Source organism: Rana temporaria, chromosome 1 (genome assembly GCF_905171775.1).
Source record: "Rana temporaria chromosome 1, aRanTem1.1, whole genome shotgun sequence".
NCBI classification, from domain to species: domain Eukaryota; kingdom Metazoa; phylum Chordata; class Amphibia; order Anura; family Ranidae; genus Rana; species Rana temporaria.
In genome coordinates this window covers 22,966,772-22,979,059 of record NC_053489.1, presented here as the reverse complement: position 1 = coordinate 22,979,059, position 12,288 = coordinate 22,966,772, and the positions used below count along the sequence as shown (strand labels likewise).

Below are 12,288 nucleotides of genomic sequence, written 5' to 3'. Positions count from 1 at the left end.
AGCTGTTATGTTCCCCACGCGCTGATCAACTAGACAGCAGTGGCGGTGGTGGGGGGGGCTCTCTCTTTGCCTACACGGGTAGGCCACTGGGGACCTACACAAGGCTTCATTTGGAGACACAATTGGGGACACAAGGCTGCAATTGGGGACACAAGGCTGCATTTGGGGACACAAGGCTACACATGGCTGCATTTGGGGACACATGGCTGAATTTGGGGACACAATTGGGGACACAAGGCTGCATTTGGGGACACAAGGCTGCATTTGGGGACACATGGACACATTTAAAAATAAAGTATCGGTAATCGGTATCGGCAAGTAAATGAAAAAAAGTATCGGTACTTGTACTCGGTCCTAAAAAAGTGGTATCGGGACAACCCTACTGAATACTTGCTTTTCTGAACCAAAGTTGCAACAACACACATGGTTATCACCACTCTGTATAACATACTTCAGTCTAAATGTCTATTTAGAAAATCATCTGTGTTACTTAAATTAGGGAGGGAACTCCATACCTCATTCACTGATACGCAATGGCTGAAGGCCATTACTTGTAGTTATGCATATTTCAAATGCATCACTTACTGGGAAATGTGTCAAATAATCACTTGGGATGGAACGTAATCCCTTATACAGTGTCAAAATGTGCTATCCCGCCAGACAACACTTGTTGGAAAAGTTGCGGCTTAATTGACACCTTGATGCATATGCCATGGTCCACATCTTCATAGTTTTTGGAGATCAATACATAAAATGCTTTCAGCAATCACAGAGCTAACCATAAAACCTAATCCTGAACTCGCTCTTCTTAACAGAGAACATACCCGCCAACCTAAGATCTATTATTATGCATGTTTTGCCTACAGCTAGGCTCTCCATAACTAAAAGATTGAAATTTAATTAGACCCCAAATATCATTGAAGTGAAAAGGCAAAGAGATTTAGGCTACGAATATGAAAAGCATATGGCTTATATTCTGTTTCAAGCTGACAAATTCCATAAGCCTTGGACAACTTAAGCCCCATACACACGGTCTGACTTTTTGACAACAAACTTCAAAATTCCCAGGTTTTCAAATAAATCGGAGCGTGTGTACGCTCCATCGGATAAACTTTTTTGTTTTTTATCGGACAAAAGTTTACTCTGCAAATGGACAAACTTTTCGGCAACAAAAGTCCTACGGTGCAAAGTCCTGCCGTGTGTACAGAAATCCATTGGACTTTAGTCCGAAGTACAAATACGAATCTCAGAACCAATGTTAAAATCAACCAACAATAGCAGAAGTTAACCAAAGGGTGTCGGTAAAGAACAGAAAAGAGAAGAAAAAACACGTGATTTTGGGAAAGTTTGCTGAAAAAGTCCTGTCGTGTGTATGCATACCAAGTTCACGGCCAATGCCCTTCAGACAAAAATCCACGGAAAAGTTTGTTTGAAGTCCGATTGTGTGTATGAGGCTTAAGGAAGCATAATCAAGACAAACTTAGATAATGAAATTGCTCAATAGTGTTTACTAACCTAGTTACTAACCCTTTTTTATCATGGACGAGTGCAGTTTGTACCCATTGTTGACTTTATTTTTTATTTTGAATATTTTTATATATACAGTATATTATATATACGTTTTACTATGTGTTGTGTCTTAACAGTAACTTTGTTGGATAAATGTGCCAATTGTTGTTGAGTAGTCATATACTTTACAGTGCTAAGTTGTAATAGATACGGTTACCATATGTACTTAATGCTACTATTAACCACTTAAGACCCAGACCAATATGCAGGTAAAGCACCTTGCACCTTTTTGCGATTCGTGCGACGTGGCTCCCAAACAAAATTGGCCCTCTTTTTTTTCCACAAATAGAGCTTTCTTTTGGTGGTATTTGATCACCTCTGCGTTTTTTATTTTTTGTGCTATAAACAAAAATAGAGCGACAATTTTGAAATAAATTCAATATTTTTTACTTTTTGCTATAATAAATATCCCCCAAAAATATATGCAGACCTGCAGTGCACTGGTTAATATAGAGTTCCTGGAATGGCCTGAGGTGGAGCCATACAGGGAGGAGAGATGATAAATGCAGCCAGGTGAGAGGGCCTGGGCTCTAAGATGAACACATGGAGAGCAAGGTAAGCTGCCAGACATTACTGCATATCCATGACAGTACCTGTACGTCCATGTGCCCAGCCGTGCCATTCTGCCGACGTAAATAGTCATGCGGCGGTCCTTAAGTGGTTAAACAAGCATTGTCTCATATGAGTATACACTGTTTTGAGGGTAGAGGGATGCCGCTCTAGGAAGGGTGTCTGGAAATGTAACTCTCCTCAGAATAGGAACAGCCGGTGCAGGCTAAACATAGGCGATTGGGTGAGGAGAAAATTCTGGACAGCTGCACTTAAAATCAATGGCCCGGATTCAGATACAATTGTGTATCTTTGTGTGGGCGTAACGTATCTCCGATACGTTACGCCGCCGTAATATTTTGGGCGCAAGTTCTGTATTCAGAAAGGACTTGCGTCCTTAGTTAAGGCGGCGTAACGTATCTCGTCCGGCGTAAGCCCGCCTAATTCAAATGGGGAAGATGTGGGCGTGTTTTATTAAAATGAATCGTGACCCCGCGTATTTGACGTATTTTACGAACGGAGCATGCGCCGTTTGTTAAAAAATCCCAGTGCGCATGCTCGAAATTACGCCGCAAAGCCTCATTGGTTTCGAGGTAAACGTAACTTACATACGGCCCTATTCGCGAACGACTTACGCAAACGACGTAAAATTTTCAAAACTAGACGCGGGGACGACGTCCATACTTAACATAGGATACCCCTCATATAGCAGGGGTAACTTTACGCCGGAAAAAGCCGAACGCAAACGACATTAAAAAAAAGCGCCGGGCGGTCGTTCATTTCTGAATCAACGTAAATAGTAATTTGCATATTCCTCGCGTAAACAAACGGAAGCGCCACCTATCGGCCAGCCTGAAATTGCAGCCTAAGATACGACGGTGTAAGACACTTATACCAGTCAGATCTTAAGGAAATCTATGCGTAACTGATTCTCTGAATCATGCGCATAGATACGACGGCCCACACTCAGAGATACGACGGCGTATCAGGAGATACGCCGTCGTATCTCCTATCTGAATCCGGGCCAATGTCTTTATTAAAAAGAGGTAATAATCCAAAAAAATGCAAGCCACAGCAAACAACGGAATACAGGAGCTGATACATAAGCACTTTTGAAAGGGTGAAATGCGTCAGCTTCTGTATTTCGTTGTTTGCTGTGGCTTGCATTTTTTTTGATTATTAACTCTTTTTAATAAAGGCATTGATTTTAAACGCGGCTGTCCAGAATTTTCTTCTCACTCTATACGCTGTTTTGAGTAAGAAACACAGTATATGTTTTCTTTGTATTTTATTGAAAATCAAAAAAAACTATTGAACTCAAAGTGGAGGTTCACCCGAAAAATCTATTTTTAACATTAGATTGAGGCTAATTAGGCGAAGCAGAATCAGGTGTTTTTTTTTAAATCAATGTAGTACTTACCGTTTTAGAGATCGATGTTCTCTGCCGCTTCCGCGTATGGGCTGCAGGACTGGGCGTTCCTATTTGATTGACAGCCTTCCGACCGTCGCATAAAGCGCATCACAAGTTCCCGAGAGTAGCCGAACGTCGGTGCGCAGGCGCCGTATAGAGCCGCACCGACGTTCGGCAACTCGTGATGCGCTGTATGCGACCGTCGGAAGGCTGTCAATCAAATAGGAACGCCCAGTCCCGAAGAGCATACCAGGAAGCCACGGAGAACATCTATCTCTAAAACGGTAAGTACTGCATTGATTTAAAAAAAAACACCCGATTCTGCTCCCGTAATTAGCCTCACTCTAATGTTAAAAAAAAAATTTGGGTGAACTCCCGCTTTAAAATAAGGCATATAATATAAACAGAAAGATTTTATAAAAAAAAAGAAAAAATGCTGATTAATGGGGATAGAGAAATCAAATTAATCTTCAGGTTTAACTTGTTTGCTATTTTTCTATCCTCCAGATGCATAAATATATGAAACAACTCACAAATCCATATAAGACGGAAGACAGGATGACCTTCTTCGATGAAAACGGTGAATATCCTTCAAACTACAAAATAGTAAATTGGATGAAGTCTAACAGCCACTTTAGAACAAGTCATACTGATGTTGGTTTGTACACACCATGGGCTAAAGAAGAAGACCAACTTCACATTGACTCCAACAATATAACATGGGATGAAGGAAATAATACGGTGAGGAGGAGCACATGGGGCACTCACTTCTCATGACATTGGCCACTCACGTTACAGTTTTCACAACAGATATGTAAAAATGCATAGTCAAGCAATGACATTTCTGAGCATCACCCAAGAACGTTTTAGCTTTAAAAATTATATTAGCCTTATCTGCCCTTCACATATAGGTATACATAACACAGAAATTAACCACTTCAGCCCCGAACCATTTTGTTGGCCAAAGACCAGGCCACTTTCTGCGATTCGGCACTGCGTCGCTTCCCCCCCCCCCACAAATAGAGCTTTCTTTTGGTGGTATTTGATCACCTCTGCGGTTTTTATTTCTTGCGCTATAAACAAAAATAGAGCGACAATTTTGAAAAAAAAATCTGTATTTACTTTTTGCCCCAAAAAATATATAATTTTTTTATTTTTCCTCAGTTTAGGCCGATACGTATTCTTCTACATATTTTTGGTAAAAAAAAAGCAAGAGTATATTGGTTGGTTTGCGCAAAAGTTATAGCGTCTGCAAAATAGGGGATAGAATTATGGCATTTTTATTATGTTTTTTCTTTTACTCGTAATGGCGGCGATCTGCAATTTTTATCATGACTGCGACTTTATGGTGGACACATCGGACAAGTTTGACACATTTTTGAGACCATTGTCATTTTTACAGCGATCAGTGCTATAAAAATGCACTGATTACTGTGAAAATGCCACTGGCAGTGAAGGGGTTAACAACTAGGTGGCACTGAAGTGTTTAAGTGTGCCCTAGGGAGTGCTTCTAGCTATAGGAGGGGTGGAGCATACACATGGATGGTTTTACCGACAAAAAGAAAACATGGCAGTTTTCCCGTCGGGAAAACCGGTCGTGTGTACGAGGCGTTAGGCATCGTTTCTCACTGTTTTCAGTTTTATTAAGCAATTCATTTTTTTGTGAATGCTTTGCTTTTTTTTACCCGGAGATTACATCAGTAGCAGCATTTCCTGTAGCAGACTGACAATGCTAAACAACTGCCTTAATATTATCAGCAATATTGTATGTCTGCCATAAGTATTCCTCCAGTGTGAGGCAGTGGCTTAGGCCCTGTACACACGGGTAGGGATGAGCTTTGTATTCGAGTCAAACTCATGTTCGACTCGAACATCGTATGTTCGATCGTTCGTCGAATTACGAACGTTTTGGGCCGTTTGCGCCAAATTCGAGTTACTTTACACAGCCCATAATTCACTGCGGCATCGCAGTGCATTGCTGGCTGATGATTGGCCAAGCATGCACTATGACCCGCATGCTTGGCCAATCACAGCTTGCAAAAAACGGAGAGCCATAATTGGCCAAAGCCAGGGTGGCTTTGGCCAATTATGGCTCAGGGGGTTTAGTACACGCCCCACACTATAAAAGGCCGCCTGCAGGTCGGCTTTGTGTAGTGTGTTGCGGTGGTTAAGAGAGAACAGAGAGAGAGTGTCATTTTTTAGTAGGTAGATAGAGCAGGCAGGCAGGCTAGTCAGTTAAAGTTACAGCGTGTAGAGGATATATATGCATCCCAGGTGTTGTATATATATATGTATACACTGTATAGTTTAGCTAGATCAGTTCTTCCTAATTTACTGGCAGGCAGGTGATTGTGCTAGCTGCAGTATTCTCACATGGTTTATTGCCTGTGTCCTCTGCAGTTTTCACCTAAAGCTACGTGGTGTGTACTGCCTGTGTCCTCTGCAGTGTGCACCTAAAGCTACGTGGTGTGTACTGCCTGTGTCCTCTGCAGTGTGCACCTAAAGCTACGTGGTGTGTACTGCCCGTGTCCTCTGCAGTGTGCACCTAAAGCTACGTGGTGTGTGTACTGTCTGTGTCTGTGCTATTTTTCTCAATGATTTTCATCCATATTGCAGGGACCAGACATTACATTAAAGCCGCAAGTAGTTTTAACGTACTTTTTTCTTATAGTAATCTCATTTTGTTCAGGGACAGTTCTAAACACGTGCCACTTCATAAGGCATACTATAGACACCCAGCAGGTACGATATTTAAAGGGATTTTTTATTTTTTTATTTAACCACTTCAATACCGGGCTTTAAAACCCACCTCCTTCCCGGGCCTATTCTGGCACTTCTTTCCTACATGTACAAATCCTCATTATTTTGCTAGAAAATTACTCAGAACCCCCAAACATTATATATATGTTTTTTTTAGCAGACACCCTAGGGAATAAAATGGTGGTCATTGCAACTTTTTATCTTGCACCGTATTTGCGCAATAATTTTTCAAACGGCTTTTTTTTGTAAAAAAAATGGTTTCATAAATTAAAAAATAACAAAACAGTAACGTTAGCCCAATTTTTTGGTAAAATATGAAAGATGATGTTACGCCGAGTAACTAGATACCTAACATGTCACGCTTTAAAATTGCGTACACTCATGGAATGGCGCCAAACTTCGTTACTTAAAAATCTCCATAGGCGACACTTAAATTTTTTTACAGGTTGCCAGTTTAGAGTTACAGAGGAGGTCTAGTGCTATAATTGTTGCACACGCTCTAACGCACGCGGCGACACCTCACATGTGTGGTTTGAACGACGTTTACATACGTGGGCGGGACTTACGTGTGCGTACGCTTCTGAGCGCGAGCTACCGGGGACAGGGGCATTTTAATTTTTTTATTATTATTTTTTCTTTTTTATTTTACTTATTTCTTTATTTTTTACACTTTTTTTTAAAAAAAAAATTTTTTCAATCGCTTTTATTCCTATTACAAGGAATGTAAACATCCCTTGTAATAGGAATGTGTGTGACAGGTCCTCTTTAAGGAGAGATGCGGGGTCAATAAGACAGCACATCTCTCCTCCAGGCTGGAAAGAATGAGATCGTGAAAAAAAATTCACAGATCTCATTCAAACTAGCCGCAATTGCGGTTTGTTTACTTACGGGGACCCGGGCGTGACGTCATCACATCGCGCCCGGGCCTCCGACGGTCATAGAGATGACTGGTGACCAGATGGTCACCAGTCTTCTCTATGGCAAACATCCGGCGGACGGCGATCATCTCTCCGGGCCCCCGGTGGGACGGGAGAGCCCGGAGAAGCACCGGATGGCGGCGGGAGGGGGGGGGTGTCCCCTCCCGCCGCCTGTAAGAACGATCTAGCGGCGGAACCGCCGCTATGATCGTTCTTACGGTGCGCAGGATCGCCGCCGCTAAAAAATTATATCTCAATGATGCCTCCGGGTGCAGGCATCATTGAGATATCCCCCCGCAAAGCCCAGGACGTCATATGACGTCCACCCAGGATAACAGGTCCCCGTTTTGCACGTCATATGACGGCGTGCGGGTGTCAAGTGGTTAAGCATCATTAAAATCACTGCTCCTGAAAAAACTACAGTTTTTAAAACTTTTTTTCCATTGATACATGTTCCCTGGGGCAAGACCCGGGTTCTCAAAGACGTTTTACGACAATAACTTGCATATTAGGCTTTAAAATGAGCACTTTTGAATTCGAACGTTCGAGTCCCATAGACGTCAATGGGGTTATAAATGTTTGCGTGAACGGTCGGTCCGTTCAAAGGTTCTGGGGGGGATGTTCGGCTCATCCCTACACACGGGCAAGAATCTTGTCAGGAAAAAAAACATTGTTTTCCCTGACGAGATTCTTGGCAAGAATCTCTTGCCACCCGTGTATACACACTGACCTTTTCAAAAGAACCACGGTTCTCTTGAAAGGCAAGAACGCAGTGACGTCATCACGTACGACGAGCATGCGCCCGTCACATTCGATGCCGTCGCCACCATCTTGCTTCACCCTACCTATGCTGTGGAAGCTACTGCGAATGCCTCAAAGCATGCGCGGGTTTCAACGGTGACAGGTAAGTATACACACTCTCGGGTTTCTCGTCGGGAAACAAGCCGACAAGAATCTTGACGAGAAAAATAAGCGCATGTTCTCTTTTTTTCTCGTCGAGATTCTGGCCAGATTTCCTGATGAGAAACCTGAAAGCCTCGTACACACGAACGGTAATCTCGGCAAGAAGCAGTTTTCTTGCTGTTTTTTGACGAGAAAACCGGTCGTGTGTACGAGGCCTAAGGCCCCATACACACGAGAGGATTTATCCGCGAATACGGTCCAGCGGACCGTTTCCGCGGATAAATCCTCTCGAGGATTTGCGCGGATTTCTATGCGATGGAGTGTACTCACCATCGCATTGAAATCCGCGCCGAAATCCTCTGGCGATGACGTGACGCGGCGACGTGCGCGACGCTGTCATATAAGGAATTCCACGCATGCGTCGAATCATTACGACGCATGCGGGGGATCCCTTCGGACGGATGGATCCGGTGAGTCTATACAGACCAGCGGATCCATCCGTTGGGATGGATTCCAGCGGATAGATTTGTTTAGCATGTCAGCAAATATTTATCTGCTGGAATCCATCCCAGGGGATAAATATCCGCTGAAAAAGATCCGCTGGAGTGTACACACCATAGGATCTATCCGCTGAAACCCATTCGCTGGGATTTTTCAGCGGATGGATTCTATTGTGTGTATGAGGCCTAAGTGTTGAAGCATGAAATACGAAGAGTTGTTCCTGGCAGGATCTCCAGACTGTAAACAGTGAGGCATGTTGGAAGCCCTACTAAAAAATAGATTTAGGGTTTGCATGCACTTTAAAGTGCAATGGAAGCAATAGATAAGGAGATACATTAACATTTTGCAACACACTAATATTGAATCTCCAATGTTATTTCACACAAGGAGACTTAATTTTTTTTTCACTTCTTTTAGAAGCTGGAATCTAAGTGTGTGGACTCTTGTTTGCCCGGATACAGAAAAATGACAGGATCTTCAATCCACTCTTGCTGCTATGACTGTGTCCCATGTTCAGAAGGGCAGATATCCAATAAGACTGGTATACCGTATTTATATAAAGTTGTATTTATTAATTGATGGTTTTTAACTTTACACTGAAATTCACAGATGTGCAAATACAGAGTATATAACATTCTAGTGGTGCAGGAAATAACATGTGGGATTGCGTAATATTACTTCTAGCCTACAAGTTTTTGGACTATTGAGGGAAACATTCATGTATACAGAGATAGGCCCAGATTTGCGTTCATAGAATCAGATATGCCTCACAGTTGCCTAGATAAGAGCGGTGTAATCTCTTACGCCGTCGTATCTTAGGGTGCATATTTACGCTGGCCGCTAGGGGCGCTTCCGTATATTTCCACATAGAATATGCAAATTAGCTATATACGCCGATTCACGAACATACGTGCGCCCGGCGTATCAAGATACGTCGTTTACGTAAGTCGTCAGACCGGCGTAAAGTTACCCCTCATAAAGCAGGGGTAAGTCATGTTAGGTATGGACGTCGGAAACGTCCGAACAGCGGCGTCTTTTACGTCGTTTGCGTAGGTCGTCCGTGAATGGGGCTGGGCGTAGGTTACGTTCACGTCGCCTGAGCATTGAGCGGGCGTAATTTACTTTGAAAATTTGACGTGATACTGAGCATGCGCCGTTCATTCGGCCATGCATCTACATGGGGTCACGCTTAATTTAAATACATCACGCCCACGACCTGCCTACTTGAAAATACGCATGCTTACGCCGGCCCATTTACGATACGCCGCCGTAACTTAGGACGCAAGTGCTTTGTGAATACTGCACTTGCCTCTTTAAGTTGCAGGGGCGTAGCTTAAAGAAGATACGCTACACCCGCACAAAGTTACGCCGCCCTACGTGAATCTGGGCCATAGAGTTCAAACTAACTACAGACAGTTTACTGGGCTCTTATCACCTTAAGATCCTAGCAGTGAGATGTAGAACTTTCAGTAAAGTCCATACACTACATGTAAAAAATCAAGCTTCCCTCCCCTCCCAACAAGGTACTCCTCTGGATTTGTTTTTAAATACTATGGGCCAAATCTTCAAAGGGGATACGCAGGCAGAACTGCTGTTCAGCCTGCGTATCCCTGTGGCTATCTTTGGAACTGATCCTCAGAAGGATTTTTCCAAAGATAGTCAGAAGATCCGACATCTGTAAGACACTTACACTGTCGGATCTTAGGATGCAGTACCGCATCCGCCGCTGGGGGCATTTCGAGTCGAAATGCCGCTTTGCGTATGCAAATGAGGACTTAGGCAGATCCACAAAGCTTTTTAGCTTTGTGTTTTCTGCGTAAGTTACGTTTTGCATACGTAAAATTAGGGATGCTTTTACAAGGCCTAAACTGTTTAGACCTTGTAAAAACAAACCTTTTTTTCGATCGCCGCGTTTTTTTTTCAAATTTCGTATTTTTTTTCCCGGCGCGTATTTTTTTTTTACCCGACGCAACTTTATTGTCCCGTCGCGATCCACAAAGTCCGGCGTAAAGTACGTTCGCGCGATGCACGTCGGGAAAAATGACGTCACACGCATGCGCCGAACGTCCGGCGCGGGAGCGCGCCTCATTTGAATAGGAATCGCCCCCTCGAGCAGACGACCGCCTTGCGACGGAGGCACTTAGGTTACACGGCGTGTAATTTCTAGGTAAGTGCTTTGTGGATCGGGCACTTAGGTAGAAATTTAACGCCTGTGTAACTTAACTGCTGAAAGTTAAGTTAGGCAGGTTTTTTGAGAATTTGGCCCTATATACTTGACTTTCTTGCTGCAGTGCTCAGACTGGTCTGGCATTATCACCTCTTCTTATACAGCAAAAGTTGTGCATGATTTTTCCACAGGGGTTGAAATGTTCTCATAACACAGCTTTGGGCAAAGATTGGAAGTGGGGCCGAAGGGAGAGTTCAGAGTCCAGGATTGCGGGAATGGTTTGATTATTGTGCCATTGATCTTGACAGAGAAGTCAGGGGAAGGGGCATGTGGGGGAGTAACTATTATATTATATTATATCATACTATATTTATAACAAGATACTCAGCCTTTTTAGAGGTGTGGTGACCTACCCAAAGATATCTACCTAAATTAAAGAAAGGGAAGGAATATGCAGTTAACTTTTATGGGACCTATGCAGAGTCTCCACTTGTTTGTGGACAACAGGGTAGCAACAGGAAAATATATTCAGACTAGTGTATCTCAACATTTTTCTAGACCCACACCCTTTAACCACTTGCCGACCACCGTACGACTATTTACGTCAACAGAATGGCACGAGCAGGCAGAAATTTAACACACCTGCCCCCCCAATTCACATCTGGGACCTTGTAACACTAACAAGTCACATGACACCGGGGAGGGAAAATGGCTAATTGGATCCAATTCTGCCATTTTCACTTAGGGGTGTACTCACTTTTGTTGCCAGTAGTCTAGACATCAATGGTTGTGTGTTGACTTATTTTGAGGGACATCAAATGTATAATGTTATACAAGCTACACGAAGGCCCCGTACACACCATAGAATCCATCCGCAGATAAATCCCAGCAAATGGGTTTCAGCGGATAGATCTTATGGTGTGTACACGCCAGCGGATCTTTTTCCGCGGATATATCTCCCCTGGGATGGATTCCAGCAGATCGAATATTTGCTGACATGCACAACATATCCATCTGCTGGAGTCCATCCCAACGGATGGATCCGCTGGTCTGTACAGACTCACCGAATCCATCCGTCCGAAGGGATCCCCCGCATGCGTCGTAATGATTCAACGCATGCGTGGAATTCCTTATATGACAGCGTCACGCACATCGCCGCGTCATAATCGCGGCGACGGCGTGACACGTCATCGCCAGAGGATTTCGGCGCGGATTTCAATGCGATGGTGAGTACACTCCATCGCATTAAAATCTGCTGAAATCCTCGAGAGGATTTATCCGCGGAAACGGTCCGCTGGACCGTATCCGCGGATAAATACTCCCGTGTGTATGGGGCCTTACAGTTACACTCACTGATTTACACTGTAACAAAGTGTAATTTCTTCATGGTTGTCACATGAAAAGACATAAAATATTTACAAAAATGTGAGGGGTGTACTCTAATAGGGATTGATGAGGAGGCACTGATAGGAACGAATTAGCTGCGTTGATGGGCACTGATGAGGAGGCCC

At 43.5% G+C, this 12,288-nt stretch overlaps 1 protein-coding gene across 1 annotated transcript in view; it reads left to right on the top strand.

Annotated features, from left to right (window-relative positions):
- LOC120928900 (vomeronasal type-2 receptor 26-like) overlaps positions 1–12,288 on the top strand; it is a 55,040-nt gene that overhangs the window by 27,360 nt on the left and 15,392 nt on the right. The window contains exons 5-6 of the mRNA XM_040340011.1: positions 4,037–4,270; positions 9,028–9,151. Coding sequence (XP_040195945.1) covers positions 4,037–4,270; positions 9,028–9,151 — 358 coding nt within the window. The remainder of the gene's footprint in view (positions 1–4,036; positions 4,271–9,027; positions 9,152–12,288) is intronic.